Source organism: Xenopus laevis, chromosome 4S, assembly GCF_017654675.1.
Source record: "Xenopus laevis strain J_2021 chromosome 4S, Xenopus_laevis_v10.1, whole genome shotgun sequence".
Classification (NCBI taxonomy): Eukaryota; Metazoa; Chordata; class Amphibia; order Anura; family Pipidae; genus Xenopus; species Xenopus laevis.
In genome coordinates, this window is record NC_054378.1 from 92,892,712 (window position 1) to 92,913,132 (window position 20,421).

Sequence of the window (20,421 nt, forward strand, 5' to 3'; positions counted from 1 at the left end):
TCCCAACAGTTTGGAAACAGAAAGAGGGACAAAAAGATTTGCCGCGGGAGAAATGTTTTTGACCATGCCCATTTTTGACCACACCCCCTAATTATCATGTCTATTTTACAAAATCTGTCAGATTATGAATGTTTGAACACATTTCTGTGGTTTTTATGTTATTACAGTTTTGCTAATGAAGGTGAATTGCCCTTTAAGCTGTGAGTCTAAGTTCTCCCAAGAGACCTGCTTATCCTAAATTGCTTCTTTGCTTATCTTAAATTGTTACAAAAGTATTGAAAGTGCACCTGGTGGCTGTTCTGTGCTCTCTACCAAAAGCCAATTAACATTGTGTTTTTTTTCTGGCTGTTCAGAGCAGGCGATCAAAGTGAACATCGGGACATTTCAGCAAAAATCCGGAACTGCGGGCTGAAATCAGGACTGTCCCGCTCAAAACGGGACAGTTGGAAAATATGAAATACACCCCATAGAAGTAGCTAATGATATGCAACTAAATAGTCCTATTTTTATACACAAAACCTACATTGTCTTAAATATACAGATGACTTATGTTTATATGTCTCCTTATCATACAGAGATATAACTGATAGTGAGAATATTCCATGTAATGTTCTATGGCAACAAAATCTGCCTAATAAGAATAGTCAGAAAGTATACTTATTGAAAAGGAAATATACCCTATATAGAGTTTTTATATTTGGGGTGGGGATACATTACATTAGAGCTCACCCACTTTCTTTTCATTCCTATGTGAGTTTTAAAAATTGTCAATGGATGAAAGTTAGAGTTCACCATTTGAGAAACGCACTTCTAAAAGTGGGTGAGCTTTTCTGTGGTGAGCTCTAATCTCTGATTCTCTAATATGCCCCTTAGTGTTAGAGGCATCTATTTATTTAATATTTATTTAATTTTATATAATTTATTTAATAAATTATAGTTTGCCATTGTCACCAGTTTTCTAAACACAAACACAACCTTATCCTTGGTCATTACCGACAGTACAGCAGACTGCACAGTGTTGTGCTACCAGGACATTAGAAAGAGCTACTTATTTGGTGCTATTAGACATATTTTGTCTAGGTGTTTCTTTTATTAAGGGGCAGTAAATGTTTCCATAGAACCAGATGCAATTCAATGAGAAAAAAACAAAACTTATGTGTTTGTTTGTTTATCACATGAAAACATTTTCTCCTCAAATTGAATCTCGCCCATGTTTTCATGTTAAAAGCCATAAAATAACGTTTATTCATAAATCTGAATCTGGCCCTTTATTTGAGGTTATATGTTCTGAATTTCAAATGATGCTTTCCCTTTTTTTTAAGACTTTTTCATAGTGATCCAAGCAGAAAGGCTGCAGGCTGTGAGTGATGAAGAAGAGTGACTATTGGCCTGTGCAAATAGCTGGACGTCTTGCTGTCTGTGTGATCAGCAATGAAAGATAAATATAGAGATGTGCGTGCAAGATGGTTTTTAATGCTTTGAGCTATAATTGTGCTTTAATCCCCAAAAAGAAATATTTACAAAAAATATCCTACCCTGCATTTAAGTCATTTAAAGCAGCAAAGATATTTCAGTAAAGTACGGAAAATACATAATCCCAGTGATGGCTTGTAAGGCTCTGTAATGTGGATTAGAGCAGGGGAGTCAATATATCGGGGTACTGTGTTTTCTTAACAAAATAAATACATCTTTGAAGCTCATTCTTAGGTAAAATATTGGCACCAGTGTTCTTCTGCTGGTTGTAACTGCCACGGAAAAGCATCCAAGCCTGTGTCACAGAGCAGCCTCAGGGTCAGCACAGTAGTGAATGTAAACTGAGGGATTTACTTACTGGTTGCAACATCACAACATCACAACAGCTACATATTCTGCTGTGAGTACTTTCTGGCTATGGTGTCCATTAATAGACACATAATATTCTTTGTGTCTTTGAGGAGTGTGGAGTGGTGCTTGGGAGAGAGTGATCATTATCCCGGGACACAGGACTACTGCAGCATGATGGGAATTTAAATTCAATGTGTTTCAAAGACACAGTAAGCTGGTGGAGAGCGAGAGAGACTCCGAAAATTTTGCGGAACCTTTTTTCTTTCTATTTTTTGGAGAGTGGAACCCTTTATTCTGTTGCACATTACTGTAATTGTGCAGGGTGTAAGTCTTAATTATAAGAATATACAACCTGCAGCCTTACAGCTGTTGTGAAACTACAGCTTCCCAACGTATAGTTTAACTAATAGGGGTTCATATGTCACATAAATTGAGTCAACGTCTGTCCTTGACCATCAGCAACAGCCCAGCAGTCACCAGCCTATCAGTGATATTCGCATAGCTCCTCTTGGTGCTAGACCCCTGCCTGCTTAATGCAGCACTGGAGCAGACAATAGCTACTGGCATCACATCATGTAAAAAAAGCTGCTAAACAAAATTTGAGGCCCAAGGAGCTGTAAGTGTATTTTTGCAGGCTGAGAGAAGTGCATGCAGTCCATGCCCCTGCTCTGTGCACTCACATGCATTGGAGGTCAGCCCAAATATGCAATAGGAGGCATCTTGAGGCCGACCACTGTGTGTTTGCGCCTACACAGGTGGAAGAGGCTTCAATCAATGGAGCAGATTCGCTTCTTTCAGCCTGCAAAAATATGTATCAGAGCCTACACTCTGTGCCCTAAATATCACTGCCCCACTACCAGGAAAATATTAAGATAATCAATCATGGTCACAAACTAAAGGCAAGAATAGCTATAGTCAGCCACAATAAGCGATGGTGGTTGAAAAAGAACATCTTTCAATCAAAAATGTCACCACGGCACCACACAGGAATGAAATATACAGCAACTGAAAACTAACAGGTGGCCGCGTCTTTCCCTTTTTGTGTTTGTGTCTTCCTGTTCTTGTTTTTATGCCAGGCTCAAGTTTTAAACAAACTGGCAGTTAGGCAGGTTAAAAACTTAACTTACTAAATAAGTCAACAACCCACCCTCACCTTCCCAGTAAACATAAGGCCAGTGCTCTGTGCTGGAGGGATTGACTCCTTCCTATACACAATAAAAGAACTGGCACAGCCTTTGCAAGTGAATGCAGGGACAGCCTTTGCAAGTTTAATCAGTTAGCTTGGGGTGAATTGTTTAACTTGCAAGGGATGTCCCTACAGTAGGCTTGTCCTGTTCTGCCAATGTATGCTGCAGAAAATAAAATATTATTCAAATTCAATGTAAGCAAGCATGAAATGAAAAATGCATTGTAGCTTATATACAAATGATGCTTCTGTCAAAACCATTTCTATGATTTCTTGCCTCACAGGAAGTAAAATGCAGTTCCAATGCCTCCTGCTCCATGCTAATACACGATTATATCAATACACACAAAGTAGAAAATATGCAGTAATGTGACACAAATGTCTCTTCTCCAGAGTTCAGGTGATGATTAAGTCGATTCATTGAAAAACAGCTACAATTTGTGTCTATAAATCGGTAAAGAACATGCAAAAGCAGGAATGAAAATCGGAACAACAAAGTGCAAAAAATAAAAGAAAGAAAGGAATGACTGTAGCACACCCCCACTTGCATCCAAAACCCTGAAGTTTTAGCAACAAGGCATTGTGATGATGCAAAGTGTAGAAAGAAAGATAAGAAAGAGAAAGAAAGAGACCTGGTTTGGTCATATGTGAATTTCAGCGACATAACTGGCTTTTGAATGCTTTCATCAAATGAGATTTCCAAAAACCAAAACCCACATAAAAGAACCATGATAACTGCAGAACAATTGCCTTACAGCTGCAGACTTTTAGATCCTAGGTAGGTTCCCAATACAACGTTAATGGTGATAATGGCACCAAAATGAGTATATAATTGAAGCTTCATAGATCTTACAGATAGCTGGAACCAGTTCTTTACGGTCTATCTACTTTTCGGGATTGAAAGTCCCACAATAAATACTGAGAAAGATGTCAGTATACGCTGGCTCAACCTTTCCAAAAGATCTAGGGTCTATGGCAGCTGTAGATACAAGGTCAACATGGCAATTATCATATCTTGCTTGGTCCCCACCATTTCTGAAAGGTTCTAGTACAGTCTATGAGCTTATGAGCTTATGATCTGTCCTGACCATGTCTCATGCTTTGTGTGAGGGGAAAGATGAGTTAAGATGACCTCCACAGCCTGAAATTTCTGGTTCTTGGGTGGAACCGGGCACATCTTGTATGTAACCTCGTCTCCTTCGACTGGCACATACTCTCCCTCAATACTAAGAAAGAGTAAAAATAAAATAGTTAGAAAATAATCATGAGCACTTATATTTTCAATGTATAAATGAAGAAATGGGTAGAACCTTATTTCTGTCACTTACCTACATATGCTGTTTTATAGTAGTTGGTTTAATTCCTTGTCTGCCGGACACAGTACATAATACCCCCATGTATCCACAAGAAGTGAGGACTGCACATGAGGGTGGCAGGGGTGCAAAGAAAATAGCTTTACCCAGTCAGCTGCAAATTTCCTTACTGTTAAAGAACTAAAGCAAATAATTTGGCTAGAAATTATTCACTTTATGTTTTGGGCTTCTGCACAAGCCCAAGTCTACCAGAGCCCTATAGCAGTGCAGATCTGTGCCCTTGAAGATGCCCCAGCAGCTCCTAATCCTCTTCGATGCTGCTTCACATAGCCTGGGGCTGATATCCTGAGCTAAGGGACTGACTCACAATATATATTATTTACAGACTACAAAATGCACAGTATAAGGCTGATTAGTACTTAATTCATACCAGTCAAACCAGTGCATTCTGCATTAAAAAATTGATTTACAATCAGCCCTGTAGCATCAGCTTCTATGACAGATCTAAACTCAATTTCTGTTTATATTTTGACAATTTCTAAAAACCCCAAAGCTTAGCTTCTCAGCAGCAGCACATGCCAGGTATGGCTTTTACTGTTATAGAGCTGCTGAATCTTTGGGCTGCTATAAGTCTAGTATTTCAAATATAGCAATATTTCTTGGCTTCATTGCCACTACTGGAACCAAAGTGCATTAAGCCTCCATACTACATTAACAAGCACACAAGCCCCAGTCCAACCTTAGATAAAGCACATTTCATTACATGGAGTAATATATGACACATATTATATTCCACATATAACTTCCATCTGTTGTTATACAACTCTCAAAATCCATCAGCTGAGCAATACTAGCTGGGAGAGAGTGCCCACAGAGTATGAGTTTCCCTGTACAGGTATGGGATCCGTTATCCGGAAACCTGTTATCCAGAAAGTTCCGAATTACGGAAAGGCCGTCTCCCATAGACTCTATTATAATCAAATAATCCAAAATTTTTAAAATGATTTCCTTTTTCTCTGTAGTAAGAAAACAGTTGCTTGTACTTGATCCCAACTAAGATATAATTAATCCTTATTGGAAGAAGAACCAGCCTATTGGGTTTATTTAATGTTTATATGATTTTCTAGTAGTCTAAAGGTATGAAGATCCAAATTACGGAAAGACCCGTTATCCGGAAAGCCCCAGGTCCCGATGTTTCCTGATAATAGGTCCAATACCTGTAGTGCTATTTGTTCCTCTTCCAGCCAAGTGAATAAGCCATTCTAATGATGAAGTTGGAGTTCAAAGTGTTTGCTTTTATCATACATATAAATTGAGACAATAACTCTGAAAATCATCACATGGAAAATGAAATGTGGATTAATTTAGCAGCTATATTCAGGAGTAACCTTTTCTCTAAATGTCACACATAGGAGGAATCAAATAACTATATGAAAAGGGGAGAGAAAGAGGTGCAAATGGGAAAAGCACAATAAAGGAAAAAATATCCTGTAACAATGGCTAACAAAATGGCAAAAAATGGGGGGGGGAATCAAACACATGGAAGAGAAAAAGGATGAATAAGTATGAAACAGTAAGTACACAGAAAGTGAAAATAAAAGAATAGGGTGAACATTCATTAATGAAAGGCAGGACACAAGATGAAAGCAAATGTGGAAGATACACAGGTATCAGAAAGGCAAAGTCTTCATGGTTGCTAAGTAATGGTCTCTAGCAACTACAAGGAAGGTGTTATAGGTATAGCAAGCCACACATATCAGACTTACTCAGAAATGTGCACAAATATATCTTCTGTTCCGTTTTCAGGGGTGATGAAGCCATGACCTTGGCAACGTGAAAACTGTTTGCAGACACCTTTGTAAATGGGTCCTGCAGAGGCACGTGCAGTACTGAAATAGACCAAAGAAAGAAAGTAAGGGTGCTATTGATGTTATGGTAACACCTGTTTGTGTTATACACACTACAATTCTGCACTTACAAAAGACATCTCAGGGACAATGGGCAAAGTATAATGGTTGCAAATTGCTTTTTTTTCTTGCCAACAAAGCACCACTTTTTCCCAGTTTTGTGGGGATTTAGTGATTGTCGGGAATTTGAGTTCTCTCATAGGCTGTTAAATATGAAAATTACAGTCCCAGCGCAAACACTGTAATAGCCAGCTGCATGTAAATGTTGGTACACTTACGCTGAATATGTCCGTGTCCTCTTGGTTGGGAGGGGGCTAGGAAGTTCCCCCAAAAAGAGATGACTTCTTTCCCATAGTCTGCTGCCTTCCCTGTGGAACGGATATGATGTGGCGACAGGAGATTTAGGAGAGTGGAGAGGTTGAGTGGGAGTGGTGGGATCTGAAGACATGGTGATACAGCCTGGCGTCCCACTAGCTCCAAACACTTTAATTTCCTAAACAGAAAAACAATTGGAGAATTAAGTTTAGTTTAATATTACTCAATTACTGTTATTATTATTATGCATTTATAAAGCATCAACATATTCTGCAGTGCTGTACAATAGAAAACTCTTACATCAAACATACAAAAACTCATCGATACAGGACGTACAAAAGGCCCTGCTCAATAGAGGTGACATTTTAGAAGGAGGAGGAGGGAGTATGAAGAATGATGCAATGTGACTGTGCACACACATCTGCATAAAGTCATCCCATGGCAGCAAGTGCAATAATCAAACACACATATCTATCATTTACAAGCATCTTTCTGTCTCTTCCTATTCTTTGCATTCGCTGCTATTTCAAACTATTAAAACTGTATGTGACAGTCAGGCCCGGACTGGCAATCTGTGGGTTCTGGCAAATGCCAGAGGGGCTGCTATAAGGTGCCATAGAAAGTCAGTATTTAGTGGGCTGGTAGGGTCTGTTTGGGCCTCTTTGTGGGCTGATTGGGCCTCTATGTACCTGAAATGCCAGGGCCTTTTTTAATTCTCAGTCCGGGCCTGGTGACAGTTCTCCTTCAGGCAACAGTCCAATTCCCAAAATGCCTTGCAAATGTCCTCACAGGCCTCTTCCATTCTTTTATTAGTTACATATTAACTATAACTACCCTACTCCCCTTCAACTGTGGTGGCCACAGACGCACTGATAATATCGTATGAAAATTTTTTTGTATATGGTGGGAGACGAGATGACCAATATCATCAGAAGACTTGGATATCGGTCGGGTCTTCGATCAGGCTGGCCAGAAAATTTTGATTGGGCGCCTTTGAAGGCACCAGAACATCGGCCATTGTTAGTGCTGAATCATCAGATACAGGTAGAATTCTATTGTTTCTATATATATATATATAGCTGATGATTCAGCTTTACACGTGTGTATTGAAATGAACGCTTTTTCTTGGAAAGATCTTTTCCAGGAAAGATCGTAATTGTAACAGCTATGGTCTTTCTATTCTACTTTCTGCACATGTTCATCTACAGGCCAAACCTTTACACAAAGACAGAGGCTTTTGAGGACAGAGAATTGTGTGACTTCTGCCCAGCACGTTAAACAAAATGGCAGCTATGTACATTTCCTGTAAGGCGTTTTAGAAAGCAATTTCCACATTGTTTCACAAATAGTCTTATTATTATTATGTATGTGCACAAACTTCTAGCATATAATGATTGTGGTTATTTTCGGACAGGATCTAACGCCTCTTTTAAGCTTAAGTTAATGATTATAATAAATATGTTTCACTGTATAATGATTATGATCATGTTATTTTCTTTCGGTTATTTCTATAACAATTTATTTGAGAGTTCCTCAACCTAACTTTACTTTGAAGCTGCATCTAACACCGCTGTGAGCCACTGACAGATCTCACCTGGTCATTAATAGGCTGATTCCAGCATGAGTTTGCAATCTGCAAGGCATCAGTGACAAACAGCACGGCTGAATAGTTTACAGTCCAGTGATCCCCAACCAGTAGCTCGTGAGCAACATGTTGCTCTCCAACCCCTTGGATGTTGCTCCCAGTGGCTACAAAGCAGGTGCTTATTTTTGAATTCCAGGCTTGGAGGCAAGTTTTGGTTGTATAAAAACCAGGTGCACTGCCATACAGAGCCTCAATGTAGGTTGACAATGCACATGGGGCTACTAAATGGCCAATCACAGCCCTTATTTGGCACCTTGGGAACATTTTTCATGGTAGTGTTGCTCCCCAACTCCTTTTACTTCTGAATGTTGCTCACGGGTTCAAAAGGTTGGGGATCCCTGGTTTACACCAACAGGCACTGTATTGGCCTGTGTTCACATAAACGTGAACCCGGAAAGTATGTGTTTTTGCATTGATATCTGCTACATGTAGCTGCACACTGTCAGATGCTGTGACTGTCAGTTTAGCTACACAAAGTTTCAGTTGGGAGCAGATCCACTTCTCTACACTTGTATACAAACCGCAGACTGAAAGACCTGATGACCCGCACAGCCTGCCCTTCGCCTTAAGCCTATCCCCCTATGTAATAAAAGGCATTAATTTTGCCCAGGGGCAGTAACCCATAGCAACCAATAAGATGTTTGCTTTTAAACAGGTGACCAGTAAATGCTACCTGCTGATTGGTTGCTATGGGTTATTGCTCTGGGGCAAATTTAGTGCCCTTTATTACATATGGGGGAAAATCTTTTGTGCATTTCTCTGCCATAAATTGGGCAATCACTTGGGAAATGGGATTTTCTGCACAGTGTTGAGCCAAAAAGTACTAAAAGCCACTATTATTATTTATATAATACTGTACAAATAATCCCATCTCACAGATAGAAATTGTTGCCAATGCTTCTGGGCGTTTTTCATTCAAGCTAATTGGAGCCACGGGATTAGATCATGGGCACGTTTTACAGGGCTGAAATAAAACACCCCCATGAGACATTAATTGTACGTTTTCAGGCTACTACAGTATAGATTTCTCTTAGAAGAAAGTGATAGTTGCTGCATTAACCAGCGTCAGGTTGGGGACAGAAGATATGTGATATTCCCTGTGCTGATTTGTGGAAGCAGTATTCTTTAAGTGAAAGTGTCAAATATACCAATGCATCAGATTATAAGGACAATAAACGCCACAAAATAAAAATGGCAATTTATAACACATATGTACACATAGCACTAAAGGGTGCAAAATTGCTTTGGCTTCTCATTCTTGGATTACATAACCATGCAAGGATTTGTTTTATTAAAAATCCCTCTCAAAAACAGTCCTTTACTTTGCTCCCTCCAACCAACATTTTTTTTCTTGTTTCAGCAAAATGATTGAGCTACTCTGTCTGCTTCTCCTTGGTGCATCCAGCTGACTAATGCTGTTTGTGTCACTGCCAGGCACCATAGGAGATCTGTAATAACAAAGGCCAATATTTTACCCTGGCCAATACCCCAATGAGACAAATTGAATAAAAAGATATTGCAGCATTACAAGAAATAAGGTGTCATAACAATTGCCATTATTTGTATATAAAATTCTTCTTACAGAGATTTTTTATCGAATAGTAAGACCATGACCCAGTTACACCATGACCCACCTATGTCCCACCTAAAACCTGCCCATGAAGCCCCACTTCTATTGGGTCCACGGTCTTGCAAAAAACAAGACCATGGACGGTGAGAGGTATGCCTAAGGTGCTCAATGGGATATTAGTATATGAATTTGAAATCAATTTTAGCACAAAAACTGTTAAATGAGCTCTAAATTATTTTCTATGTGCACTCTTTGCTTTATCCTATTATCTATCTGAGGAAAATCAAATTCCAGGGTAGTCTTTACTAATTCCATCACATTTCTCCCTAACTCCATTTGCGCCAATGCATCCTAATACAGATATGGGATCCGTTATCTGGAATCCCATTATTCAGAAAGCTCCGAATTACAGAAAATCCATTTCCCATAGACTCCATTTTATCCAAATAATCCAAATATTTAAAAAGGATTTTCTATTTTTCTGTTATAATAAAACAGTAACTTGCACTTGGTCCCAACTAAGATATAATTAATCCTTAGTGGAAGCAAAACCAGCCTATTGGGTTTATTTAATGTTTAAATGATTTTCTGATAGACTTAAGGTATGAAGATCCAAATTACAGAAAACCCAGGTCTGGATAATAGATCCAATACATGTACCATACCTTTCAATTGTCCTTGGAGTGTCCAGTTGTAGCGGGATGTGATCAGAGAGGTCTGGGGGTGTGTTCTAATTTGTCTATCAGTTGATAATCCAAATGTTGTTAGGTATGCAATACAAAAACCTAGCATTTCCCATTCCTTACAGTGTAATCTCAACTCTTCCTTCTCACCTTCATGAGGTAGACACTTTAATCCTCACTAAATAAAATTTATGACTATGAAGATTTCCATTCATCCAGGTCATGGTATATCTAATATAGTTAAATCTAAAAACAACTGGACTTGCTGAGTAAACAAAATTTAAATAAATGACTTTCATCTATGTCCGATCCATGTCAGTACAGATGGGCAGGATTGCCCTTCCCAGACAAGAAGGTAGGACCGTCTGCATACCATAACCAATCATAATCATGACCTATAAGACCACCTGACTTCCTCCTCACTCTTTTGGTGAATTTAAACACAGTTTTGGGGGTTTTTTTATCGTCTTTTTATTCTAATTATTTTTTACTTTTGTATAGACACAGGGGATGATACCCAGATAATGGTGAAGCATTTGCCTGAATTTACCTGATGCCCCAATAAGCACAATATTGACATTGTTGCCTATTGGGAAGAAATGCAGGTGTGGGCATACCCATGATCCTAGCCGTGTTAAAATATCCCCCCTGCTGGATGGCCATCTATGGTCAGTTTTCAAACTGGTGTTTTGTTGGGAGGCTATACAGGTGTGGGTATTTTCACTTTCCTTGCATAGTAGCAGCATGGTACCAACTTCCTTTCTGATTATGATTATGCACTTAAAAGGCAATATTCCTATTCTTGGTGGATGTCTATGAGATATAGGTTTCTCTCTAGAGAGTTGTTGAGCTGTTGTACTAAATGGTAGTTAGCGTCAAGCCTTAATTTCTAAGGTCAAAGGCTAGTGCTGAAGGTTGAGGTACATTGCTCCAGAACTAGGGGTAATGTGTATAAGATGTTTCCAGAATTCTGGTGTGGATAATCTGGTCTGAGGGTGGTTGCTAGGGTGGTGACATTAGCAATCTGTTTAGTGGCAGGGTTCTGGTTGCTAGTGGGCACTTGACAGTTTCTTTTTCCTTTCCATATTGTGGAAGTCTCTCTAGTCTGCGAAGGTACCCCTTAAGCGGAATGAACAGTTTTTTCTCTGTGTTGATTGAGTCTAATCATATGTCATATTCGATAGTTCAGAGTTGAAATTGTAGCTCTTGTTGTCAAATTGCTTTTCAGGCCCTAGGGCATTCTGATACCTATGGCTTGTAGAGTGTTTTCACATCCAGTTTTTTGGGGATATATGTTATATCAGCTTTTCTGTTTCATGGCTGTGCTGCTGGTCTTGTTAGTCATGGCCTTGGTAGCAAGTTGATATGTTATTTTTCCCACCCCTTATTGCCTTGGGGCATTGCTTGGTAGATCCCATCTGTACGGACATGGAAGGGATGTAGAAGAAAACGAGAATTTCACTTACCTTCATAACGTAAATTCCATTTCTTTTAGTCCGGACATGTCAGTAAAGGGTTTCCCATTCCAAGTTATTATTATTGGTTTCTGTACTGCTTGGTATATGTATAACAGTGGTGAGAAGGAAGTCAGGTGGTCTTATAGGTCATGTTTCATTTTGATTGGCTATGGTATAGGTTATGGTATAGGTCCTACCTTCTTGTCTGGGAGGGGCAATACTGCCCATCTGTACATATCTGTACATCTGTATCGACATATCGGGACTAGAAGAAATGGAATTTACTATAAGAAGGTAAGTGAAATTCCAATTTTCTCTTGAGGTTATTGCAGTAAATTCACATTTATGGAGGGATTATGTAGGATTATTACTGTACTAAAAAATTCTAATCCAGCAGCCACTTTTGTTGTGCTGAAAATTTTTTGTTTAAACTTCTGACTACACTGCTGATTTGCCTCTGACACCTTCTGCTTCTGTCCATCCCTGGTTGATTTTTGGCTTGCCTCGAGTCTTTAGTACGTTACAAGATTCCCAGCAGTGAATCCAGCAATTTTAGTTCAGTGTGCTGTTAACCATAATGGCTTGCCTTGGCAGTCTACAACGATAGTACAGAAAAAAATATCCATACATGCCTCGGGAAAAAAAAATTCCATGCTGCTTCTTCACTTTATTTTCAACGTATTCTTTACTATGATCCACTTGTTGCCGGTAAGATTGAGGTTAACAATTATAATTCGTTCTCTGAACCTACAGCCTTGCAAAATTAAACAGGTCGATACGTGTTCTGACTGCTAAATTTACTTGCTGCTTAAATATTTCACGCGCCTTGAGAATGGAGTGCGGATTTGTCTTTTGTTTGTCTTTTTAATGCTTTGTTTTTTTTAATAGCTTAACAACCATAACTTTATACAACAAGGCTTGTATCTGTACATGGGCAAAGTGGCCTAAGTGCCCAACATTTTTTCCTTTTCCTGTTTTTATAATGAGCCAAGCTGCCATTTACTATGAATTGGGCTAATTTACAACTCAAAATCTAAACTAGGGCATACCATTCATAAGCAGGCCCGGATTTGTGGAAAGGCCACCTAGGCCTGGGCCTAGGGCGGCCGGATTTTAGGGGGGTGGCATGCTGCCCAACCACACCCATATTGGTTCAAAAAAACTGGGGATGCGCTGGAGATACAATCATTTTTTAAATTCCCATGCACCAATCCCCATTGCTTCGGTCCAGATGATGAAAATTTGCACAAATAAAGGGGAGGGGACAGGGGCGACGAACGGCAGTGGGCCTAGGGGCGTCCACTATGTAAATCCAGCCCTGTTCATAAACCTTGGAATACCTGATTACTAAAAGGTATTTGTGCCACTATCTGCATAAAGTGCCACCCAGGTCAGGAATATACCAAAGCAGATTATATCTCATTCTCACGGTCTGAATATAGTAGATACACAAATCCCTGTTTTTGTTATTTTCCTTCCTGAGCAAAAATCAGAATGCAAATATTTGTTTCTGGGCCTAGATGACAGCACTGCATAAGAACTGTTCCACAAATAAAAGAAACAGATAAGTAGTAGAAAACAGAGCTATAATTACAAAAAAAACAGTGATACCATATACCCATTACAGGCAATCCTCCATATAATGAACGGATTCCTAAAATAAATACAGATATTAGAAACCCATCCATCATCCACAAGGCTCAAAATTATGGGTAGGCCAGCTCCCATAGACTCTGTTTTGAGCAAATCATTCTAATTTTTAAGAATGATTTCCTTTTTCTCTGTAAAAATAAAACAGTAGTTTTACTTTATGGTAAAGAAGCTGCATGGATCCATATAGGTGGCAAAACAATCCTATTTGGCTTATTTAAAATGTCAATATCAATTAAGGTATAGTCAGCTGGGCCAGACACACAGCCTAGAAAGCCCTGTCGACTAAAAGCTAACCAGTTCAGATAGTGTTAACGATAATCACTAACTAAAACATAACTTTTAATAAATATATTAAAACCATAATACACACCACCAAAAAACTAAATCAAAACAACAAGGCTCCCTTGTGACAGTAAGGAAGTCTGGGAGAAGTGTCCCTAAAACCAAAATAAAAACCAGGCTATAGGTGGAACGGTGTATAGCACAATTGTAACTGTCTTAATTGACAGCGTGCTACTTTAAAGCAGTCAAAGTAATGGATGCCAGTCGCAATCCCAGAACCCTCCCTTCCAAAAGTTCCCAAAGCCAATATTTCCTACCTAGCTACGTGGGGAGCAAGTGAGAGCTAATCGCCCACCGTCCACCTATGCCACAAGCCCGACGCGTTTCGCCGTTTGCGCGGCTTCCTCAGGGGCATAAGTGCCGGGTGTGTGCCAAAATGCAGTTTAAATAGGCGATTCTAGCCGTCCGTCTAACAGGGCGCTTCCGAATGACGTCACTTCCGGTTGCGCCTGCCGAGAATACTCTCAGGCGCTTCAATGTATCCAATGCGCATGCGCTGCCCACACTTGGCTCCTCAATATGTCTATTGCGCATGCGCTGCCCATACTTGGCTCAGGATGCGCAACTAATATCGTCCATCAGGTGATTAATTCTGTTTTATGAGCATGCGCTGTTAGAAAGAATAAATAAATAAATAAATAATCAGTGAATGGTGCGCATGCCACAAATTAAAGTTTGTCAGATTGTCTGAACTGTTCCAATTGTCCTTGATGGTTAGTATGAATTGCACCTAGTAATTAAGCTCTCATATCCCGCACATATACACCCTATATCACCCTCGTTACTATGGTGTATAGAGTTGGTGACCGGTTGCTATGGTGTACAGCGTTAGCAACCAGTACTCGGTATAGTCTAATTCTCTGCAGGGAAGAGCAAACGCCCCATATTATAAGACACTTATACTATGGGTAATGGCAAGCTAGAAATCGCTACACTACTACACTATATTATACAAACATTACAAATAAGTAGTTTCCTCATTTAATTCTAAGTGTGTTATTTGTATGAAAAGAGAGAAAAATTATTTAAAACAATTATAGAAATGGAGAGAAGGTGAAGCCCTCATTGAGGCCATGCGGTACTCTGGTGTTCAACCAATAAATCCATTGAGCTTCGCGCTGTAGTAATTTCCTGTCAATGTCGCCTACTCGCATTGTAGGTTTAATGTGATCAACTGCTGTGAATCTTAACATCTCAGTGTCACCATTGTGTATTTCATTAATGTGTCTTGCTACCGATGTATTTCTCCTGTGCTTAACATCTCCAACATGCTCAAGGATCCTTCTCCTAAATTCCCGTTTTGTTTTGCCCACATAGCGTTTCCCACATCTGCAATTCATCAAGTATATCACTCCTGATGTTTTACAATTCATGAAATATTTTAGAGTGTAGATGGGGATGTCCGATCTTCCAAGGCATGTCAACGCTTTTTCTATGAAGGGACAGGCCTGACAGCTGCCACATTTGTGGCAACCTTTAGTTTTATTTTCTAGCCATGTTGGTTTGGCCTCACTGCTAAGATGGCTGTGTACCAATTGGTCACGTAGATTTTTGCTGCGCCTAAAAGTAATCGTAGGATTACTCCCAATGACTTCTGATATATCTTTGTCCTGCTCTAGAATGTGCCAATGTTTACATAAAATCTGACGAATTTCCTTATGTTCTGAACTGTAGTTCCCAATGAACCTTATTACTTGTTGACCCTCACTGATGGTAGAAGGTTGATTATTCGCTGTCAATTTTCTAGGAATCAGGAGATGACTTCTATCTGAAGTGAGCGCTCTTTTGTAAGCTTTTTTGAGGGAGTTATGACTGTACCCCCTTAATTTGAATCTTTGGTACAATTTGTCTGCTTCGACTTTAAAATCAGACAAAGTGCTACATAGCCTTCTAACCCGTAAATACTGTCCTGTCGGGATGCCTCGAATGAGGCGTGCGGGATGCTGGCTTTGAGCGTGTAGGAGATTATTAGTTGCAGTTTCCTTTCTGAATACCGAGGTTTGGATATTGTTGTTGGTGTCTCTATAGATTCTGATGTCAAGAAAATTAATTACGTCTTTATTAATTTCAGCCGTAATTTTTAAATTTATGTAATTATTATTTAACACCTGAATGAACCTATGAAATTTCTCTGGGGAGCCCGACCATATTACCACTATATCGTCTATATAGCGTAACCATAGTATGATGTTTTCTGTGAATTCTGCGAGAGTCTCATTAAATACAAAATTATGCTCCCACCACCCCAGGTAGATATTAGCATACGTAGGGGCGCAGGTACTGCCCATCGCTGTGCCGCGTATTTGATGGTAATAGCGACCGTTAAATGTGAAAAAATTGTGTTTGAGTAAGAATTCTAACAATTCCACCACGAATGAATTATGTTTTTTATATTGTTGCCCCCTTTGTTCTAAAGTGTCCATGACCGCTTTAAGTCCTATCTCATGCAAAATACTTGTATAGAGTGATTCCACATCTAAGCTGGCCAGGTAGTGGTCCTCCCCTAAAGAAACTCCTTCAAGATGCCTCAGAGCATCCATGGTGTCTAGTATGAAAGACGGGAGACTATATACAAATGGTTTTAGTATTTGATCAATGTAGATACTGGCAGGTTCCGTTAGGCTGCCTATACCTGAGACGATTGGACGTCCTGGTGGGGATGTGGCATTTTTGTGGATCTTGGGAATAGTATAGAAAGTGGGGATGGTGGGTAGTTTTACCATCATAAAATTAAACTCTTCCACACTAATGATGTTAGATTCCTTCCCTCTTTTAAGGATACAAGACAACTCTGTCTGAAAGGCCTTCGTAGGGTCACTGCTTAGTAAAGAGTAGCAATTCTTGTCTCTTAGCAAGCGTAGACATTCCTGAATGTATTTATCTCTATCTTGAATTACGATGTTGCCTCCCTTATCACTAGGTTTAATTATTATATCCTTATTTTTTCCAATTCTATAATGCCTTGCCTGATCTTATATGTCAAGTTCCTTGATTTTTTCCCCTCTGTCCGTATTTTCTGTTGTAATTTTGTAAGGTCTACCGTGCAACACTCTATAAAGGTATCGACTTTTGTGGAACATATTGGAGTAAATTTGCTTTTGGGTCGCAATTTAGTAAAAGGACCTACACATTCCGTCCTATGTACCTCATTATCTTCTAGTAAGTAGCAGAGGTCCTGCAACGCCTGCTTTTCTTCAGCAGTGAGCTGTTCCCCTTTATTACCTTTATTGAAGTGTTTGTGCAAGGAGAGTTTTCTCCCAAAAAGGTGAAGATCCTTAATAAGATCAAACAAAACAAACGTGTTGGTGGGAGAGAAGGAAAGACCATGCTTCAGACCTTCAAGTTGGTGATGGGTAAGTATTGTTTTGGAGAGATTAAAAACCTGTAGAGTGTCACTCGTATCTATCTGTTGTGCCGGTATCCCCACCGTTGTCGATCCCTTAGCCTCACCCTCCCCATCCCTTCCCCCTGACGTGGTTCTAAAAAATTGCTCTGAGACACCACTGGAGGCAATAAAGGGTGTGCTGTTTTGGCTAAGGGAGGTTTAGTATGTTTAAACTTTTTTCCTAGCCGGTTATCAGTTAGGTTACCCTGTGACGAGTCACTCAGTTCACTTTCTGAGGTATAAGGTTCAGGACTAAAGCGATTAAAGTCCATATTAGTATTGGACATTCTTGTTTCAGCCTTATAGATTTTTCCTGTGCTGAAATCAGTTTTGTCCCTGCTGAATTTCCGCCATTTGCGGGTTTTTAGTTCAGCAGCTAATTTGTCAATATTAGTTTGTAGCTCGCTCTCCCTTTTCTTAAAACTGATATCTTCTTTAAAAGATTGAATAAGTTTGAGATTATTGGCAACCTCACTATTTGTTTGTTCCAAAAGCCCCTCCTCTGTTACCTTGATAAGTCTCATTAACCCAATTGAACAGCTGGTCAGCAGTTCGTTCCATTGCTTAACGAAGTGATCACTGACCAGATGTTCAGCTGGGGCTAATTGGATTCTTAGTCCTCTCGGTATAATGTTATGACTCAAATATTTTTCCCATGCAGTTATTTCCCACCAGAGTTTTGTTTGTTTGATCATTCCTCGTTTCAAACTTCTAAAAACTGTTTCCATTTCAGGGCTAGACTCTGCTGTGGCGTGGTTACCACCACCTTCACCAAAAATTTCCTCCGCTTCCTCCCTCCATTTGTTAAAGTTTTGTGGGTTAGACAGAAAACCCGCCATAGTGGCTTCAAATAACAAAGTGAGACACTCAAGAAAGAGAATAAACTCTAAAGATATATATACTACCCTGCTGCGAGAATCAATTATTTCAAAGTAAGGTTTATCTGCAGGTTAGAGTTCATTGAAGAACGTATACTATCAATATCAATTAAGGTATAGTCAGCTGGGCCAGACACACAGCCTAGAAAGCCCTGTCGACTAAAAGCTAACCAGTTCAGATAGTGTTAACGATAATCACTAACTAAAACATAACTTTTAATAAATATATTAAAACCATAATACACACCACCAAAAAACTAAATCAAAACAACAAGGCTCCCTTGTGACAGTAAGGAAGTCTGGGAGAAGTGTCCCTAAAACCAAAATAAAAACCAGGCTATAGGTGGAACGGTGTATAGCACAATTGTAACTGTCTTAATTGACAGCGTGCTACTTTAAAGCAGTCAGTGATCACTTCGTTAAGCAATGGAACGAACTGCTGACCAGCTGTTCAATTGGGTTAATGAGACTTATCAAGGTAACAGAGGAGGGGCTTTTGGAACAAACAAATAGTGAGGTTGCCAATAATCTCAAACTTATTCAATCTTTTAAAGAAGATATCAGTTTTAAGAAAAGGGAGAGCGAGCTACAAACTAATATTGACAAATTAGCTGCTGAACTAAAAACCCGCAAATGGCGGAAATTCAGCAGGGACAAAACTGATTTCAGCACAGGAAAAATCTATAAGGCTGAAACAAGAATGTCCAATACTAATATGGACTTTAATCGCTTTAGTCCTGAACCTTATACCTCAGAAAGTGAACTGAGTGACTCGTCACAGGGTAACCTAACTGATAACCGGCTAGGAAAAAAGTTTAAACATACTAAACCTCCCTTAGCCAAAACAGCACACCCTTTATTGCCTCCAGTGGTGTCTCAGAGCAATTTTTTAGAACCACGTCAGGGGGAAGGGATGGGGAGGGTGAGGCTAAGGGATCGACAACGGTGGGGATACCGGCACAACAGATAGATACGAGTGACACTCTACAGGTTTTTAATCTCTCCAAAACAATACTTACCCATCACCAACTTGAAGGTCTGAAGCATGGTCTTTCCTTCTCTCCCACCAACACGTTTGTTTTGTTTGATCTTATTAAGGATCTTCACCTTTTTGGGAGAAAACTCTCCTTGCACAAACACTTCAATAAAGGTAATAAAGGGGAACAGCTCACTGCTGAAGAAAAGCAGGCGTTGCAGGACCTCTGCTACTTACTAGAAGATAATGAGGTACATAGGACGGAATGTGTAGGTCCTTTTACTAAATTGCGACCCAAAAGCAAATTTACTCCAATATGTTCCACAAAAGTCGATACCTTTATAGAGTGTTGCACGGTAGACCTTACAAAATTACAACAGAAAATACGGACAGAGGGGAAAAAATCAAGGAACTTGACATATAAGATCAGGCAAGGCATTATAGAATTGGAAAAAAATAAGGATATAATAATTAAACCTAGTGATAAGGGAGGCAACATCGTAATTCAAGATAGAGATAAATACATTCAGGAATGTCTACGCTTGCTAAGAGACAAGAATTGCTACTCTTTACTAAGCAGTGACCCTACGAAGGCCTTTCAGACAGAGTTGTCTTGTATCCTTAAAAGAGGGAAGGAATCTAACATCATTAGTGTGGAAGAGTTTAATTTTATGATGGTAAAACTACCCACCATCCCCACTTTCTATACTATTCCCAAGATCCACAAAAATGCCACATCCCCACCAGGACGTCCAATCGTCTCAGGTATAGGCAGCCTAACGGAACCTGCCAGTATCTACATTGATCAAATACTAAAACCATTTGTATATAGTCTCCCGTCTTTCATACTAGACACCATGGATGCTCTGAGGCATCTTGAAGGAGTTTCTTTAGGGGAGGACCACTACCTGGCCAGCTTAGATGTGGAATCACTCTATACAAGTATTTTGCATGAGATAGGACTTAAAGCGGTCATGGACACTTTAGAACAAAGGGGGCAACAATATAAAAAACATAATTCATTCGTGGTGGAATTGTTAGAATTCTTACTCAAACACAATTTTTTCACATTTAACGGTCGCTATTACCATCAAATACGCGGCACAGCGATGGGCAGTACCTGCGCCCCTACGTATGCTAATATCTACCTGGGGTGGTGGGAGCATAATTTTGTATTTAATGAGACTCTCGCAGAATTCACAGAAAACATCATACTATGGTTACGCTATATAGACGATATAGTGGTAATATGGTCGGGCTCCCCAGAGAAATTTCATAGGTTCATTC

General features: G+C 39.6%; 1 protein-coding gene across 2 annotated transcripts in view; it reads right to left on the reverse strand.

Moving 5' to 3' along the window:
- Positions 1–1,134: 1,134 nt before the first annotated feature.
- The window catches only part of csdc2.S (cold shock domain containing C2 S homeolog), a 29,057-nt gene continuing 9,770 nt past the window's right edge, over positions 1,135–20,421 (reverse strand). The window contains exons 2-4 of one of the 2 annotated variants that reach the window (XM_018261117.2): positions 6,509–6,713; positions 6,090–6,212; positions 1,135–4,236 (exon numbers count right to left, since the gene is read on the reverse strand). In XM_018261117.2, the coding sequence (XP_018116606.1) occupies positions 4,074–4,236; positions 6,090–6,212; positions 6,509–6,678 (456 nt within the window). In that variant the 5' untranslated portion in view covers positions 6,679–6,713 and the 3' untranslated portion in view covers positions 1,135–4,073. Of the gene's footprint in view, positions 4,237–6,089; positions 6,213–6,508; positions 6,724–20,421 lie in introns of both variants that reach the window. The other variant, XM_018261116.2, reaches the window with a different exon arrangement.